Here is a 20,649-nt window from a genome sequence, read left to right on the forward strand (position 1 = left end):
TCTGTTTTGACTTCTGTATTCAATTACTTGCTCTTAAATTTTATGTAGGTATATACATGTACACCTGTAGTTTATACTTTGTTTTGATTTATTTTTTTTTTAAAGTATTTTGTCTGTAAATAGTTTAGCCAATCCTATATTCTGAACTAAACAGTTCAGTAAAACTTTTTTTCTTAATTAGTCATCCTGCATGCACATTTGAATTGATCTTCTTTCATGGGCATACATGTTTAATATTCCTACTGTATGTACAAATGTATATTAAATGTAGCCTGTAATGATCATTTTACCAGTAATACGGCACATTGCCCATCTTTTAGGGGCAGTTATAATAACAGTTTATTAAAAAATTCCAATTGTTTTGGTAAATTGAGTTTTGCTATACCCAAGGTTACATGTATACAGTGTACAGATATATTTTGTAAATCCACATCTGTAGTACATTTGAATCCAAGTATTACAGCACTATTCATTGTGGTCCGTTGTTTCATTAAGATTTTTTTTAACGTACCTCTGTTCATGTATTGTGCATGATAATAAATATCCATATAACAAGGCCTCTAACAAAAGTTCTAAGATACAAAATGTACACATATATGTTCATGTACTTACATGTAGCTGCAGAATTTTTGGGTTTTTTTTTGTATTAACAGATTCACAGTGGCTAGTTAAAGCTGTACTGTGTTAGTAAACTACAATCTATATTAAGTTGTATTTACATATACAAGTACATGTATGTCGGACTTGAAGTTCTTTTTTGATTTCTTAATCTCACAGTTATTGTTTTCTCTCTCTTTTGTTACTTGACATTATGGCAAAGCAAGCATGAAAGGTAAGCTAAATAAAAACCAAATAACTATTTTGTTTTAAGTAGCTGTCTTTGTAAGAATCATGCAAAATCTGAAAAATGTGATACACCTCAAAAAAGGCTACATATTTTTATTTTTGTAATTAAGTTGTTTTGTGGGTCTATTCTATGACGTGTAATTATTCATTCAAATCTTCCTGCTCTTAGGAGATAATCGACATTGAAAATACAGTAGATTCTACTGTATTTGACCGCCATTTACAGAGTTATCTCCCTTAATTTTGAAATCTACAGTACATTCTATATAATTTTTATCTCCTTAGAGCACGGGTTATATGAAAAACCACATGTTTATTTTTGTTTACTATGACATTTCAAACAAAATATCAAAAATAAAAGTATGTAGGCTTTTTACCCATGAATCACATTTTGCGTGATCCTTAGCTGGAGTACTACTTAAAATGTGTTTAATTTATACACTATGGTTTAAAGCCACATGTATATAGCATAAACATCTTTTCATAAACCCCAGTTGGAAAAAGGTTATCTAAAGCTTATAATTATTTCTAAGGTAAGCAAACACATCGACCAATCAATCAGCAAAGACTCTGCTTATATACATGTACATGTTACAAAATTCAGCTGTGTCAGAAAATATCTGATGATTCTATGTAAATTACAGAGGAAGAGAAAAATGATTTAATGTGAGACTGTGAAATTGAATATGAACTTCCAGCATATCTATCAAAGGCTAGTGCCAGGAGTAGTATGTATGCTAGTTGGATTGTATAATCCATAAATTTTTGTGACAGTTTAATTTTTTGCAATCTTTGTAGTAAGACGTCACCAGCTGTCACATGATCTAAATGACTTATTAAATTGATATAAATATGGTGTTTATGTAACATACTAATCATCGAGAAACAATCAACAAATGATTAATCCTTTTGTTGTATTAATAACTCAAATTTTGATTAGAAACCCTTATCATAGATTTTATATCTTTGTTTAATCTTTGTACTTGGATTTCTAGTAGAATTATCACTTTTTTTCTGCAAGTAAGGCCTGTCATGCTAAATCTTCCTCTTAGAAAAGCTGAAAAGAGGGAGATTTCACTCATGATTTTGATGAAAAAAAATACTGTAAAGGTACTTTTATTCTATTTTATTTTATTATTATTTTAATGGTTTAGGGAAATAATGTCAGTTCATGGATTCTTGAATTCATGGATTGGAAACTCTATCACATAGACAAATGGGAAATTTCCTCTTCGTTGGGAATCAAATTTCGTGGTTTACCAGACTCATGAAAACCACGAAAATTGGTACCCCACGAACAATAACTGGGTAGGAAACTCACTCAAATTCAAACTCAAATTCCCGCCAGTCCTGAATACAACTTTTCAATACATTTACTGTATGGCTATATTGATTTTTGCTAAAATTAGCCACTCCTGCCAAAAAATAGCCAGTCTCGGGCTGGCGGGCAGGCTACTATTTCTAACTCTGACAATTACACTTTCACAGTAATTAAAAATCCTGCCAATTGTCTTATCGATAAGAAAAAGAAGAAAATAAAGTCAAAAATGTTTTTTCTTTTCTATCCTAGATTGACAAAATAACGAGATAGAAATGCTGGTACATGTATCGATTGTAAACATGCATACATTGTATGAGTGTGCTCTTGGCCATGAACTAAGTCTATTGTATGTTTAATTTTTGCTGATTTGGTTTTTATTGTATTCTGAGTTTGGTGTCACACTAATTTCATTTAAAAAAAAAAATTATTAAGTTTAAATTTAAAAAAATCCCTACCTACCGACCCTACAAAATTTTAGAGGGGTGATGGGAAACACAACATTTTTTTTTTTTGGCCTAGCAGGACATCTGAATATATGATTTGAGGAATGGTTGTGACATTGAAACTGAGACTGCACATGTAGATTGATCACAGAAATCTATAAAATTAAATGTTGTGAAAATTTCCTGTTTACATTAACTGGAACTTTAGTTTATGCTGTATAAATGTATTAAGCTTAAAACATGTACATTTATACATGTAGGTGCAATGTAAACATATACATGTACTCTGTTCTTTGCATATAAGTATATCTATGCCAGAAACTAAAACAACTTTGTATGAAATTTAAGCTTATTTGTACTTGCAGTGTCAGTACATGTGTACCTTGTAAAAGTAACCTTGAAAATATGAAAAAAATATACATGTTATGTAATCTGAGGAAAAGGTTAAGATGGTACATGTAGATGTAAATTGAATTTTATAGATAAGACTAGTAGTGCATTTTTTCTACTTGATTTCTTTTGTTAAATTAGGTTCATGCAATCTACAAAATGTACATGTACCTGAATGAAAGAATGTTTTGGCCATTATGATACATGTACCGGTATATGTATAATGTAATAAGTTCAATGTTAGGATTTTCCAGAAACCTGATGATTTAATATACATGTAGTTATATTAAGTGCTTCTCCATATAAGGATTGGGCAAAATGTATATAAGGTGTGGTACATGAAGAAAAAAATGCAGAGATTTTATTACATTAACCAATTAACTATACCTGATAACCACCAGAAATAACCATCAAAGTGTTTGTGAAAAGTGCCTTTTTAAGATATTGATAGGTCAAATTTAGTTGAAATGCACTACAGAAAAATGGCGGGAAAATTTTTTAAAATATCTACGCCACAGGTGCTTCCGGATAAACTTAAATAGCTTTATGGTTGTTTTCTAGATGTACTGAATATATTTTAGGCTAAAATGACTAAATTGGGGAAAATGATATACCACACATTGCCTGATTCTTACTCAGAATGGTACTTAAATCATGTTTCTGGAAAATCCTAACATTGAAAAAAATATAATATGTACATGTATAATAATATATATGTACCTACACTATTTAGTCATGTATACAAGTCATGTGTGTTCATTTGGATTGTCTATTAGCTTAAGTTCTGTAATTTAAAACCTGTTTGAGGTTCTTCTTATCACAAGTTTATCTGTTTTATAATGTGCATCTTGAAGTAATAGTAAAAGATTGAATAACATCCATCATTGGGTTAATATACAGGTGGTTACTGGTACATTTTATGTCTTATGAGGAACAGACTAACTACCGGTTCAGTTCGTCTTTCAAAGCCAAACATCAAAAGATGTCTTGGCAAAGATTTCCTTTGCTGTATAATAAGATTATATTTTCGTGGCTATTGAATAAAAACAAACTTATTCTATACTTGATTAAATTGGTTTTGACTCTAGGAGTAATGTAAATTTAATTTATAGCTAGTTTGATCAACTGTAGACAAAAATGAGCCTCTTCAAATTCACAAGCTGTCTTTGTAAGAATCATGCGAAATCTGAAAAATGTGATACAACCCAGAAAAGGCTACATATTTTTATTTTTGTAATTAATTAATTTTTTGTTTTATGGGTCTATATTATGATATATGTAATTATTCATTCCAATCTGTCTGCTCTTAGGAGATAATCAACATTGAAAACCAGATAGATACTATTGTATTTGAGTGTCATTTACAGAGTTATCTCCCTTAATTTTGAAATCTACGGTGCATTCTGTATAATTTTTGTCTCTTAAGAACACAGGTTATATGAAAAACTGAATGTTAATTTCTGTTTACTATGACAATTCAAACAAAATATCAAAAATTAAAATATGTAGGCTTTTCAGTCATGAATCACATTTTGCATGATTTTTAGCTGGAGTGCTACTTAATTGCTTGTTTTAAAAAATGTTCCCAGTAACAGAGACTATAAAGATATTTATAATCTACCAACAATCAATTTGTCAACAACTTTATCATTTTTCAAAAGCTCTTACTTCCTGATATTTTCTATCTATGGTTACTGTAGTGATACTAACAACTATAGGCAGTATGCAATGACAACATTACATGTACATGTATGTAAAATCGACTGTGATGCCTATAAACAGAATGACGTCATCTTTGAATGTCTAGACCCTTTCATGTTCGCTGTGATATGTTCTGCCTTCACTTCAAAATGGCCATTATTCTGTATGTATAAGTATTTAACCCAAGTTTGACTTTTAATGAATCTTTGTTCTTGTAAATTTTGTACATATACTGTACATTACATGTATATACATATATAGTTTCTCAATTTTTATTGTTTTATTGTTTTTGAATGATAATTGAAGAATTAAATCATTAAATACAAGTCAAGTTAACTAATAGATAATAGTGTATATTTCATTTACAGTTCAAGAGTTATTGTCCTTTTTTCTTCCAAAATTAAGTGCTAGGCAGTAGATCAGCTTTCTTTAGTTTTTGAAAAACTTTACGAAAGAAAATCTCTGAAGATCTGTAAAACAATGATTTACATCTAGTTGGATGGATGGTGAAATTCTTTTGGAGCATTTGGGGTTAAGAATCTTGTCTATCTGCCCAAACAAAAGAACTTTTAAGAGGGTGTCCATGCAAAAAACAGGCAGTTGGTGGCACATGACAAATTTTTTTCTAACAAATTTCATCCATTTCATAATACAAATGCATCATACCTCACAGTTGAATGTTGCTTTTTGATAAATGGTTAAAGAGAAATATATTACATAGTGGACATTGTAATTCAGTGAAAAAGGGAGATAACTCTTTTATTTTGTGTCAGATTTTGTTGCTTTCTTGGGGAACTTAATAATCTTCTTCTGAGCCATCCATTGTTGATTTACAAAAAAATCTTTATAGTATCATGTAAACATTGGAACAAAAAAAATCAATGGGATAAAATTTACCATGTGAACCCATATTATAGGAACTGCCTGGTTTCTTCATGGACAGCCTCTTAAAAAGTGCTTCGAGGGGTTTAATTGTTTTTTCAGTTCTCATTACAGACAGTTGCTTATTATAATCAGGTCGGTAGATAAAAAAAAATGGTTTTAGACCGCCAAGCTATAACCAATTGGGAGATGAGGGACAAACACAAGGATTAATATATGTATATCAGTTTTCACATTATAACAGTAGTCTAAAGCCAAAGGCTTGTAAAAATGCTGCTGTGCTTGTAAAAATTCCACCTATAGGCCAGTAATATCTATGTGTTAAGTATTCTCTAAAAATATGGTTTTAGCAGTTTTACTTTGAAGACTGATACAGTGTACATGTATATCTATAAAAAAAAATCTGTATTTGTAAACTGTACACAAAATGTACTTTACCACTGTTTTTGCTGTTGGCATTCACAGTTTAATCCCCCTTACAGTGACCTAAATATGTCTATTATTATTCATTATATTTCAAATTAAATTGTTTTGTCATTTGTGACACTTCTACAATGTAATACTGGGGTCAAATGGACCTTTAAAAGTGTGATATTAATGATCTGTACATTGTAGTATATATAAATGTAGGCAATAGGCCAAAGTAAAGATAATCCTCGTTTGTGGATGTAGTATATATAAATGTAGGCAATAGGCCAAAGTAAAGATAATCCTCGTTTGTGGATGTAGTATATATAAATGTAGGCAATAGGCCAAAGTAAAGATAATTCTCGTTTGTGGATGTAGTATATATTAATTTAGGCAATAGGCCAAAGTAAAGATAATCCTCGTTTCCACAAATACAATGCAATATACAATATACATTGTATTTATCATGTGTATTATGCACATGCTTATTAGTTTATAACATGTTCGAAGATGATAGATACATGTACCACTAGGTGGGCATTTTTTTTTGGTTTAGCACTTCACTTGAAATTTAATCTTGATTAAGTTTGGTGCAGTATGTCTTTAAAATCTACGGGGTATGTTGACAATGCAGTTAGTTTAAGCTTCAATTGGCCAAAGTTCATCTTTTTTGTAAACTACATGTGTATTTGCAGTTCATAATATTTTAAACTTTACTGAATTATCAATAGATTAACCATGCTCTAGAACATTACATGCAGGTCAAGGTGTCAAAAAAATAGGTCTGCAGCAGTGCTAAGCTAGTCATAGAAGGCAACCAATTAGTGCTCGAACCCTGGCCAGGGGGCTAGGGCTTTCTGTCCACAGAGCAACTTGGTTGTGTGCCCCAGGTGGTTGAATGGAGTAACCCTGGCATGCTACATGCTGGGGTCATCGGGCCATAATACGGAATCCCTGACCACAAACCATAGTGGTGCAACATGTTAGGAAAGATGCCATGTTCCTTGCATGTGAAAGAATCCTGCTGTGGTATTTGATAGTAGGAACCTTGGTGCTCTGCCACAGGAGGCTAAATTGCCCCACCTTACCCACCTTGCTCTATTTCTAGTGGCAGTTAAAATTTATTGACCCTATTATCTTAGTCCCCATCCCATTTTTCATTTCATCATCATTTCATGTCCATTTTATGATCCACATCATGTTCATCACCTGGATATAGCTGAAGTATTGCTGTTTGGACATTAAACACCAACAGTCAATCAATTAGTCTAAAACATTAATTCTTTATCCACAAAATTACTTTCTTTGATGGCTGCAGCCTCTCGGGGTTTTCATTTAAACTCTTTTAAAAAATTATGCTGATATCGTCAAGATTAAGGTACATGCAGGTGGTCAAGTCTGTCTTCATTTGGTTGTTTGTTGAAACTACATCTAGGTGAAAAACTGCGCTGAAAGCTTAATAGAGACAGAGCGTCAACAATGTCTTAAATATGTAAGGGGTCTAAAATATGTATATCTAAAAATCGTTGTTGGAATTTGGAAGCAAGTTTTAACATGTGTGGAGCACAGGTGTTCTAGAAAGTCACACATATCCTTGTTGATCGAGACTATCCACAAAGTCATTATTTGAGCTCCATGCTTCACAGGCCATTCCTAAAACCTTATTAACTGTTCAATTGGAGGTCTTTTCTGTTTATATGAGTTACTTTTCTGTAGGTCATTGGGTCATTGACTCCCCAATTTAGAAAAGTAATAAAACAGCACAGAATCACACTAAACTAGAAACAAAAACATACACAGAGTTCATGGATAGGCCTTCAGTAGTAAAACACTAATTAAAATGTAACAATATATACTGAAAGTCTGAATACTTAGACAGCTGTGACCTTCAGAGTTTATTGATCTTGATGATCAGAATTGAATCTTTTCTATTTTGCAATTTCATTTCTTATACTGGTACAGTGAAACCTGTTTTAACAAACTTTCCTGTGAACTATTGATTATATCAGACAAGACATGGTTTTATACCATTAAATACTGGACAAGACAGGGTTTTATACCATTAAATACTGGACAAGACAGGGTTTTATACCATTATATACTGGACAAGACAGGGTTAATACCATTAAATACTGATCAAGACAGGGTTTTATACCATTATATACTGGACAAGACAGGGTTTTATACCATTATATACTGGACAAGACAGGGTTTTATTCTGTTAAATACTGGATAAGACATGGTTCATACCATTAAATACTTAACAAGAAATGTTTACCAATTAAATACTGGACAAGACATTGTTTATTCCATTAAATACTGGACAAGACAGGTTTTATACCATTAAATACTGGACCAGACATGGTCGTACATATGTATGTATAATGAAACTGTAATCTGAACTGAACCACTTGGACTTTGATATTGGTTTGGTTTAGACAGGTGTTTGGTTTATCAAATTTCAAAATATGTTGATGTAGAGGGACTTTAATAAGTGTCTGGTTTAGACAGGTTTGGATTATTCAGTGTTTGATTTAGACAGGTTTTGAATTATTCAGTGTTCAATTTAGACAGGTTTGGATTATTCAGTGTTCGAATTAGAAGGTTTTGGATTATTCATTGTTCAATTTAGACAGGTTTTGGATTATTCAGTGTTTGATTTAGACAGGTTTTGGATTATTCATTGTTCAATTTTGACAGGTTTTGGAATATTCAGCAGTGATTTTTTTAGCGCTCGCCACTTTCACATTTGACGAAAGCATTTGAAAAATGACGAAAGTTTTTCAACCCATTTTCGCCATTTAAATTTCAAAATGGAAAAAAACAACCGTAAATAAAAAGCCATTCTATCATGTTTAAATGACAAATTTATGACCCCAAGATAATTAAGATCAATTAATGACAGGAAATCCTTGATCTTTCTACACAGCAGGTGTCAATCACACAATTTTTTTACAGGTAATCTTATTACCTAATAAAGCGGTATTAATTCATAACGAGCCGACAAAAGGATGATATAATTGATTAAAATTGGCTTGGGTATGGCATTTTGAGTTACTCATTCTCAAAATGTCACAAATTTCTTATAAATATACTAACTTATTCCATTCTCGCCATATTAATCAATCGTCATGATTACGAACTACTTCGCTACTTCCCATGACCCAGGGTCAAAGGTTCAACAAAATAAAGCTAAGAAAAGCAGAGCAGATCGATTACAGTCTTCAAAGTTTAAACCAGAATGGTCGAAAATATTTCCATCAATCTACTTTGATGAAGATCAGCAAGCAATGTATTGCAAAGACTGCAAAGCGGCACGTCTAACAAACACTTTTACCACTGGTTGCAACACATTACTAAAAGACTGCATTCAGAAGCATGTACAAAGTGTAGACCACAAAAAAGCTATTGAATCTTAAACCATGAGAATTGACTGGGACCAGGGTGTCACAACTGTAAACAAGAACCATGAGAAAGACATCGTCGGCGCTATGACCAACATCGTGTGGATGGCAAAGAATAACCAGCCTTCTTCACTATTTACAGACCTCACCGATCTTCTTGATCATCATGTACGTGGTGATCATTATTCATGTTTCAATAAAAAAATTATATTCAAATAAAATTAAAACTGTCCCTATTTAATATATCTACGGAATGCCAATTGACCATTTGATTTTTAGGAGGAGGATTTTTTCACTCAAGCCGGGATTTGCCGATCAGATTATTTCCCAAACCATTACGTATAAGGCAAGATAAATTCAGGTCTCGAACACATACCGCTGTGACATCTATGGCAACACCGCCTGCAGCCTAGCTGGTCGAGTGGTCTAGGCACTGGGTTTAGTGCAGGCGGTGTTGCCATAGATGTCACAGTGGTACGAGTTCGAGACCTGCGGAGGGAACGACCTAAAATTTGCGCAAATTTGACAGTTCTAACATCGTTGGGAATTTTTCAGACCCTTCTATATATATATATATATGTATATATTTTTAACATTGAAGGAAAATATACATGAAGTATAGATATTAGATGAATCTAGTGTGTGCCAAGCAAACAATTACAACAAAAATATAATGACGATGAATTTGAAAAATACGTTGAAAAAAAATAGTTGCAAAACTAAAATCCAGGAATTACGAAAATAGGATAGGGATGGTCACAAGGCCTTGATTAGTGAGGTTTATTTTAGGGAGGAATGGTCGATGTTTAGGCAGGTGCTGTCTGGTTACAAGGATCTTAAGATTGGCTCTGCTATTTCTTCTCTGTTGGCAAAGGACTCTTTCACTGTGGACTATCCTAATGTCTCTAAGCTCCTTACAATCTGTCTTCTATCTGCTGTATCATCAGTTGACTGTGAGAGGGGGTTCAGCAGGTACAATCTCATTAAGACTTATCTCAGGAACAGGTTGAAGGTCTCCTCTGTCAATATGCTTCTCAAGTTGTCTCTACATCCTGCTAGCTTTAAGACTTTCAACTTTAGGAGGGCATTTCAATTGTGGTGCAAGGCTAAGGATAGGAGGATTCTTCACTATTAGTTTTCACATGTTTTATTTTATGAGGAGTAGATGTTATTAGACGCTTTATTGCTATATTTATCACTTCTGAAAGCTAGTTTGGTTCACTCTTAATTATTCTGAAAAGAATTCTTATTCTGGTGCACAACAGTGCTACTGTACTTTCAGTTGTTTGTTTATATTTCTTAATGCTTTCAATACGCTTGCTATCTATAGTGCTACATCTCATCTTATAAGTATAGTGCTATCGACAATACTTAATAGTAACTTCACAACTAATAAAAGAAATGGGAGCGTGTTCAGAGAATACTTTATTGAGCAAAGAAAAAAAGAACTGTTTTATTGTATGATTCTCTGTATACTTGTTATGTACTGAAATAGAAATAAATATATAAAATAACTTGCTTCTTCATTTAATTTATGTATGTCACATTAATACTGGAACGACGATATGTTTTTAGCTACATCGCAAATGTGACTATAGCCTTTAAAATCCTGGAAAAAACCCTGTTCAGTGTTTGATTTAGACAGGTTTGGATTATTCAGTGTTCAATTTAGACAGGTTTTGGATTATTCAGGGTTTAGTTTAGACAGGTATTACTGTATATCAATGAGTACATGTGAAAAGCATATAAGTAGCACTCCAGCTAAGAATCATGCAAAATGTGATACATGGTTGGAAAGCCTACATATTTTTTATTTTTAATATTTTTTATAAAAGGCTTAAGTAAACAGAAAATGACATGTGGCTTTTCATAGAGCCTTTGTTCATAGAGATAAAAATTATATAGAAATAAAAATGTGCAGCATTTTTGGGATATATCACATTACAGAATTTGCATGATTCTTACGAAGACTGCTACATAAATGTATTGGTTTTAGGAAACAGCAAAATAAATAGCTGATTATATAGAAGTCTTGAATTCTATGGTGTCAGGTTAAAAGGTTTCACTGTACACATGAATGTATTTAATATAAGGAATAACAAAATTTGACATGATTCTTGAATTCTCTGGTGTCAGATTACAAAATTTCACTGTACATGTATTTGTGGGATGTATGTAAATTGCATTAAGTGATAATATATGGATTAAGTCATGTATAAAGAATTGTTCTCAATTTCACACAGAATGAATTGCAATGTATTTTAGTTAGCTGGAGAACCTGATTATTATATAGTAGTAGTTATAAAACTGAAAAAGCAGAAATATTAATTTAATTGTATTAAGGATCTATTAAGATTCCCATGTTGATAGGTTTGTAAAATAATGCTTTGGTCCATATACATGTACAATGTTCTGTTGATTACAAGTGATATATATCTTGACCAGAATAAAAGCTCAATGATGATGCTATTGAAATGAGAAATTTTAGAGATCAATAAAAAAAACTTCTATTATATGTATGGTCTTAGTTGTCATGGTATTTAATTATGGGTTTGTATTCTTTAATAAGAAATTGTGGGCTGATAACCCTACATCAGATAATTAACTGCTTCCAATGAAAGATTCTGTTTCTTAGAAGTAGATTTGAGACTGATGCCACACCCATTTTACAATACTTTTTTTATCATTCCATAGAAAATATGGAAATGTTTTGTGATGTACCTAGGGTTTCTTCTTATAAGCTCACTCCAGATTAAAATGAATCCTAGAACTGCCCCTGTGTTTTTCGCAACCGGATGTTTTTTGTGTGTATATCAAATACCAGTAAATTAAAGATTCTCAGCCTTGACAAGGAATTAGATTAAACCAAGTGATTTCAGTCTGAAGGTGTACTGAATCAGGAAACTGGTAATTGGTAAGATATTGTTTTACATTGCATCATGCTGTAACAGTTGGCCTGTAATTAAGTAGCTGTCTTGGTAAGAATCATGCAAAATCTGAAAAATGTTATACACCCCAAAAAAGCCTACATATTTTTATTTCTGCAATTAAGTTTTCTTACGGGTCTATATTATGAAATGTGTAATTATTCATTCCAATCTGTCTGCTCATAGGGGATAATCAACATTGAAAATCCAATAGATTCCATTGTATTTGGGTGTTATTTACAGAGTTATCTCCCTTAATTTTGAAATCTACAGTGCATTCTATATAATTTTTATCTCCTAAGAACACGGGTTATATGAAAAACTGAATGTTAATTTCTGTTTACTATGGCAATTCAAACAAAATATCAAAAATAAAAATATGTAGGCTTTTTACCCATGAATCACATTTTGCATGATTCTTAGCTAGGGTGCTACTTAATAGATGTATATCTTATAATTTGATGGTATGCAATATGTTAACGCAATTTTTTTGTTTCTTTATTACATGTATTTTTATGTTACTTTATTGTGGTTCACATTGTTTTTGCTGTTTCATTTGTCTACCAAGAATCGATTTTTTGTGATATTTTTTTTTCTGTAGATGTAAAGGATACAATTGTGTGTATATATAGTAGGGCTAATGCTACGAAATAGTTGCCCAGAGGTGGCTCACTTTACCCTCAGACAACACCAAAGGCGAAGTGAAGTCGCCCTTTCATTTTCAGATATCAATAAATTTTCAGTCTTGATTTGTTAGTAATAAATTTTGAACATGATTATTGATATTCTTGATCAACTTATATCAAGAGATTGGATATTTTGAACAAGAATTGATTATGGATAAAGTGGGACCAGAGGAAAAATAGAACAAAATGAAAATTCCAATAGAATGTCACTGCCTGAAATTTTCTATTTCAGTGCTGCTAAAAAGACCAAATTAATAGGACAGTGCATTACAAGAAGATTTGCTTTACTCAGTTATATATTAATTTTACTGTAATAAATTTGGTAAGGGGTAGAAATATAGAAATTCAATTTCATGAATATATATGATATAGTCAATCTTTTAGTCAGCAGGCTAATTTCATTTTGTCCAAAATATTTAGTTATTTACATAAGTAGCTTAAAGAAAAAGTAACATTTGTCTCAATAAAAGATAATGAACATATAAAAATGCCTGCTTATATTGTGTGCCTATAAGTAACATATTACACATATAATTGTTTTTTAAAAAAGCGTTAGTGAACGATGCGCTTACACATTCACTTCTCCCTGACCTCTCCCCACTTCACCCTGGTGTCTCTTTCAAAGACAAGTCACTTCTCCCTGTTTTTCTCAAGTAGCTTGAGCCTCTTATAGAATATACAGCACTAGCGAGTTGGTTAATGTAGATTTCTCACATTCTCATATAATCAACAAGCTAAACTTGACAATTCTGTTTCTTATATTTTTTTCATTTGGCATCTGTGTCATGGTGGAAATCTAGCTATCACCTGTCTGTGAAGTCAACAGTTATTACATGAGAACAACATTAGAAACATCACAAAGTCACTTTGACCAATGAGAATTTATAGACAATGCAATACAATCACACAACAATGACCCCTTTCTATTTTGGCCAATCAGTAATTTCTCGCTAATTTTACCATAAAAGACATCTACATTGCACTGACTCTAAAACAATATTTCAAAATTTAACTTCAAAAAATCAAAATCACAATGGGTCCTCCATTCCCTCTTTGATGCATTTTGAAGGTGTAGATGGTCCATTAACTCTATTAAGCCTGTTCACTGAAAAGATAATGAAAACCCTGCCGCCCACCCCCATACCCCCCAAGCCTCGCAAGAAGTGTGAAAATCTATTAAGAATAAGAGAAATACTTGAAAATAATGTTCGAAATGTCTTCAGTTGCAATTAGTTTGAGCTTAGGGTCAATGTTTTATTAAGTTGACTGAATTATTTTTCTGCACTGGACACTTTACTTAAGAGAGTATTATAGTATTTAAAGCTTTTCAAAGTTGTATGGCTTAACTCATTATAACTCTCACATTCAAGGTTTGGGTAGGATAATTAGAAATCAAGATCTATTTTTTCATGCCACTAGACAAGCTAAGAGAAGGTTAAGATCTCGTATACATTTTATGTAACATGCACCAAATCCTCTGTGTTTTCATGTTCAAATCTAATAAAAATTAATTTTCTTTTTCTAGGACTTCAGTTTTGCCCTCCTCGATGGTGAAGATCAAGGGCAATGGTCCATGGCTTACTCTCCCAGTTCCCGATTTGTAATACTGTGCGAGTGTGGCTAGTTCGTCGACGCAGTACAACATGCAAACTTTATACCATAGCATTGATATGTGTTTTTGGAACAATGATATTGTCCCTTTCACAAATAATCAATGTTCATTCAACCATGTCACCTCCAGCCTTATCTCACTGGTCTGTTCATTTTCTATCGGACTCAAGTGTTGATGCTTTTCATGGAAATTTAACCAATAACACATATAGAAATGACACAAAGATTATATGGACTCATCCAGAATTAAATATATTACAAAAGGTGAGATTTTATTACTGGTTTTCTTTACACAAGGAAAAAGATGGGTTTTAAAATGTAAACTTGTATTCACATGTATACCTACATGTATAAACCTTTATTTTAAGAGCCGATCTTTTCCCTGTGTCTTGGAAATATGTAAAAACAAGTATACTGTACCCTCAATGTTCAATTATATTGTTGGCTTTATTCAAAACTACCCCATCCTCCTTTAATTGGGAATATATATGTCAATTCTTTAAAGTGGAAAATATTTGTAATGGAGCACAATCTTGAATTTGCTGTTTAAATCATTAATTTTATAGAGAATAACAAAAAAGTGCAAGTCATAAACATTCCATCAGAGTAATTTTAAGCAAAAGACCAAATTATTTCATTAGAGATAATTTTTTAGCCATTTTTTGGACAATTTGGGAAACTTTCATCAGGGGAAACAATATTATTTCAAAACTAATTTAAAGCAAAAAATAATCACAGATGTAATGTAATTTTACATTGTGTAAGAATTTAATTACTTTGTGCTGTCTTTCTACTTCCTTTCTGTCTGTATGTCTGTCCATCTAGATTGATTTCCTTCTGTTTCCCTTGATTGGGTTTTAATGAAACTTGTACAGAAGATACCTACTACTGTGAAAGTACTATTGTTCGTGGAGTACCAATTTTCATGGTTTACATGGTTGGGCTAAACCACGAAATTCGGTCCTCAATGAAAAGGAGATTTCCATTGATGTCTATACTAAAAACATCAAAACCACAAAAGCAAAAATCCCCGATCTTGTTTTTCTTCCCTAATCCACAAAAAAGTGATGTTTGTATCATATTCAACTTCACCAAAGCCTTTCAAGCTTTTCTATGAAACAGAATTAAATCACTCCAAGTCACTTTGATGCTTACATATGATGAATACAAACGTTCCAATGATTTCTAAGAGTTGTGTCCCTTACCCTAGGTCTACCTCCTTAAAGTACTTTCACAGTATGTTATTTAGCATCAAACCTTAGATATCAAGGACACTATTGTAAATATAGACATCTATTTCTACTCTATTATTGTTCTTGAAGCCAAGGCCGATGATAATTGATATAACTATGACATATATTTTCTGAAGCTGTGTTGTGATCCATTTTATCCCACTTAGAAACACTCACATGCATGTAGGTTACTGTAGTACAAATAACTTGATTGTTGGTACATGATGGTTTAAAATTGACATGGATCATTTTCACATAATAAAGTGTATATATGGCAGGTATGCTACTATAAGATCAAATTACATTTGTCACATTCTTTTTATTGTCTACATTATCTACGGTAAATTGTTCTGTTTACATAATATGCAACTGCTGAGAGCATTGTATACCTAAGATGTAAATTGTTTTGTTTACATAATAAGCAACTGCTGAGAGCATTGTATACCTAAGATGTAAAAGTTCAGTCGAAGATAGAAATAATGCATTGTTTAAACTTGTACCGGTATATGGAAATGACTAAATTACTGCCTACACTGCTGTAACATTACAAATCATGGGTTCAAATTTTTTTTCAGGATTGCAAAGGTTCCAGGTACAGTTTCATAAAAAAAATTTGTCAAACCTTCAATTTCTAGAAATCTGATTGATAGGGCATGTAGGACCCACAATAATTTGACCCACGGCAATCTCCAATCCTAACTAAACCTTCAACAAGATAGGACTTTACATACAGATCTTTCCAGTTTTGGGGAAATGAAAAAAATATAATCAAGTACCAAACTGTCATGAATATTTATATTAAGAAACATTGAGATCTGTACAGTCCTTGAACTGATCCGTGCAACGATTTGACAGATCTATGACCAATGACCGGTGACCGATCTGATCGCAGTTTTATTATCTAAAATGACGTAAGATCTGTTTGAAATAAAAGAAATGTAAAATGAAAGTATAAATTGATGTTTAAATCTATTGCTTTATGTGAATGTTTTAAATTGACAAAAAAAAAACAATAAAACTGTGAAATACAGTGACTGCTCTGTGGTCACGTGTTGCAATCACCGGTTTAATGGATCGGTTTGACTGATCGATGACTGACTGGAAATTTGCAATTCTTGTTGCATGGATCGGTTTCAGGTACTGTACTTTAATTCAAAACATCCAACAAACAAAAATTAAAGTAAAGCACCATAAAAAGTTAAAACAGACCAGATTTTTGTTCTGCTTTACAGTTGAATTGTGCTTTAAATGTTTTATGCAATTCATTTGATTCTTGAATCTCAATTTGTTCTTTTGTATTTTTCAGAAACCATTCCATTTTATAAAAAGCTATAAAAACCCATGCTGGTATGAACCCCTATATACCACAAATGTTTACCAAAACAATAAATATAGTCTACTATCTCCACACGTTCGGAATACCATGGTCAGATTGATGACGGAATGGAATCTCAGACTTGCCAAAGAATCTCAACCAAGGCGACTGCGTTGTCTGCCTTACTTTTTTATCATCGGGCAGCCTAAATGTGGAAGTACAGATTTGTTCCGGAGAATTCTTCAGCATCCTGATGTGGTGTCGCCACCAATCAAAGAGTTACATTGGTGGTCTAGGAATAGAATGGGTATGTAATATTTACTGAATGTTACATGTCAAAATCTGTATTACTTGTGGTATCAGCCCGAGACTCCTATATCACCCCAAGGGCCATTGTTGATATAGCTCGAGGGTTGATTATATAAATATTGTTTTGTCTTGACCCGTGCAACACAAAAGTTAAACAAAACTTACATCTGAGAATAATCTTTACTTCCATTGCAAATTCAATCAAAGTCTTTAAAATTGATGACATCACAAACATTTGAGTATTTTCTCAGACTTAAGTAATAATTTTTTTTGTGGTGTTGGGCTCTGATTCTCTTTTGCAATAGGGGAGACAATCTATAAAAAGATTTTTATCGGATTTTTTTGGCTGAACTGGGAAAAGAATAATAGTGATAAGAGTAATTATGGAAAATTAATGTTTTAGCCCACTCATGGATTTGTGTCTTTTTTTTTACAGGAAAAAGATTGAATTACACAGATATAATTCCATTTTCTGACTACATTGATATATTTGATGATGCAGCTATGAAAATAGAGAGGAGAGGACATGACTCCAAAGAACAAATTGTCACAGGTATATTAAAATTATTCTATGAAATTTGTAATAACTTGAGGTAACAAGACTTGGTTCCTATGACATTTTATTTCGATGAATCATTGATTATCTATCAGGTATATTTGTAAAATCTTCTATCTTTATTAAGCTAACATGCTGAGTAACAAATGAAATGAAAGTTTCTGTTGCTCAAATGAGATTTGAATTTAGGTCATTAATGAAGAGTATCCCATGTACATGTATTATGTTGAATTTATACAGATATTTTAATACTGTGAGTTTCACACATAAAAAACTAAAAAAGAAATTGAGTTTAATTAGGAGTATCTGTGATTATCTGATTATCACAGATAAACAAATGTACCCCTGTGTATCTGTGATTATCTGATTATCAGAGATAAACAAATGTACCCCTGCATTCCATGATTTGTAAGTGAAAAAGAGCCATATTTCCTGAAGCATGAAATGTAATGAAACCATTTGAAAAAAAAATGTAACATACAAATAGACATGGACTTAAGGTGCTCTGCATTTTTTGTACCTGTTCCAAGTCAGAAATTTCTGACCTCCGTACAGTTTACTTTTACATTGCTGGAGTATTTGGGAGCAATTGTTTCGGTGTACATGTGAATGTTGTTTTGGGGCCAGCTGCAGCCTGCCCTGTAGTGTGAAGGCTTTCTCATCATTCATTTTAAGACCCTTGTGTGGCCTTTAGCTGACATATTTCATCATGGTGGGGTTGTTGTCTCACTGACATATTTCACCATATCCATTATCGTTATATTTAAGGCATCTCAGACATAAGGTACTTTAGTAATACAGTAATACAAGGGAATGAAAAATGTTTGTGCCACAATGAATTTTTTAATAATTTTCTTTTTATCTGTAGGTGAAGCGAGTGTTTCTGTGATGTGGGAAAATGATGATTGGTACCATTTACCTGAGAATGAAGGAATGGACGAGCCTATGTATACAAATGGAAATTACCTTAAACATTTTATGCCTAAGCTGAAAATTCTTGTTATTTTACGAAATCCATCTGATAGGTAAGTGAGCAAATCTAGTCATAAGCATCCTTACAGGTATTTACTTTAAAATGTTGTGTTCAAGCATAAAACTTTGCCATAGAACATTACAATATAGAAACTAGAAATTTTAAAGGAAACCAGAAAATTGAAGTGACCTACTATCTTCAGCTTAAAGACCTCTTTAGATTGTATTATAATGACAAAGACTTGCATTACAAAGTCATAACAAATTTTATAATGATTCAAATAAGGTGAGACATAGCAATTGTTAGAGTAAGTATAGGAGACAAATATGAGTGGTAATGCACATTTAAATATATGGGATTTTTAACATGCATGTACATCCATAACTTATTCTTTAAAATTTGCATGACTCCTACTTAGACTTGTACTTAATTCCTATGAACCTTTTTTTTTTTCTTGACAGGTTGTGGTCAGACTATCTGTACTTTAACCCCACTGCTAATAAGTCACTAGAAGATTTCCACAATAGAGTGAACTTTTCTGTGAGACTTTATGAGAATTGCTTTCTGAATCATTCCATAAGACATTGTCTATATAATAATACCATTGGTATGGCTTCACAGGTTAGTCAAGATACTTTTAATGTAATTATTTATAGTCCACTGCAACTATGTGATGGAGGGTGTGCCTCTAAATATATCAGTCAATCAAAGATACTTTGTGGATGCAACTTCTGACCTGCCATCAGATTTTAGTGAAATTTTGTAGAATTGTCAGACTCCATATTTCCTTGATCATGTCACTCTTCCATTTTGATTGGCTGATTTTATGAAAGTTATTGAACTTAGGCATTTATAGGCATTTTGACATTTCACAAACAGCAAGGAAAAGATGGCAATTAACTTTTTACTGTATTCTGTGGATTCAAATAAAATCTCAATCAGCCTATTTTTATTCCACATTGAAAATAGAAAAATTCAATTTCAACTAAAAATAAAACAAAACAGTATTCCCTCCAAACAAATAAATAATATAAGCTGACACAAAATAAAAAGTAAATTATTTAATAAGAAATGTAATGAATTGTTCAAGGAACATGTAAAGACAAGTTTCACTTTTGAAATATTACATTTGGAAGGAAAGATAACTCTTGCATATGTTATTTTTTTAACTATTTTTTACTTGGAATAACAAAATTAGAAAATTATGAATTGTTTTGTGCTATATAAAAAAACAAGGATTTTTTAGTTTTTTGGTTTTTGATGAGTTTTATTATTTGTTTTTCAGGTCAGGTTACGTATAGGTGTATATAGTGTATACCTGAAAGACTGGTTGAAGATGTTTCCAAGGAAACAAGTTCTCGTGTTAACGCTGAATGAGTACTCCAATAAGGTTATGAAAACAATGAACAAAGTCTTTAGTTTTCTCAATCTCAGTAAGTATATATATATATATATATATATATATATATATATATATATATTACAAGCTTTCAAGGGACCTTGATTTCCTATATTTCCTAAAACATCGTAATATAATTCCCTATGGTCACTATATTTTTGCCTGAAAACCTTTTCCCTATATTAACCCTATCACTTCCAATAAAAGGTGTAAGGCATTAGGCTATGAAAATTGCTTAAAATTATC

At 32.0% G+C, this 20,649-nt stretch overlaps 1 protein-coding gene across 4 annotated transcripts in view; it reads left to right on the plus strand.

Annotated features, from left to right (window-relative positions):
* The window catches only part of LOC148621302 (carbohydrate sulfotransferase 15-like), a 28,617-nt gene that overhangs the window by 355 nt on the left and 7,613 nt on the right, over positions 1-20,649 (plus strand). For 2 of the 4 annotated variants that reach the window (XM_088575470.1, XM_088575471.1), the window contains exons 2-7: positions 14,534-14,883; positions 17,158-17,473; positions 17,912-18,028; positions 18,900-19,056; positions 19,466-19,625; positions 20,290-20,437. In XM_088575470.1, coding sequence (XP_088431596.1) covers positions 14,575-14,883; positions 17,158-17,473; positions 17,912-18,028; positions 18,900-19,056; positions 19,466-19,625; positions 20,290-20,437 — 1,207 coding nt within the window. In that variant the 5' untranslated portion in view covers positions 14,534-14,574. Of the gene's footprint in view, positions 1-1,292; positions 1,380-14,533; positions 14,884-15,995; positions 16,130-17,157; positions 17,474-17,911; positions 18,029-18,899; positions 19,057-19,465; positions 19,626-20,289; positions 20,438-20,649 lie in introns of those variants that run through there. The other 2 variants (XM_088575472.1, XM_088575473.1) reach the window with 2 other exon arrangements.

This window comes from Perna viridis, chromosome 3 (assembly GCF_037379345.1).
Source record: "Perna viridis isolate PV_CMFRI_1.1 ecotype Kerala chromosome 3, ASM3737934v1, whole genome shotgun sequence".
NCBI lineage: Eukaryota > Metazoa > Mollusca > Bivalvia > Mytilida > Mytilidae > Perna > Perna viridis.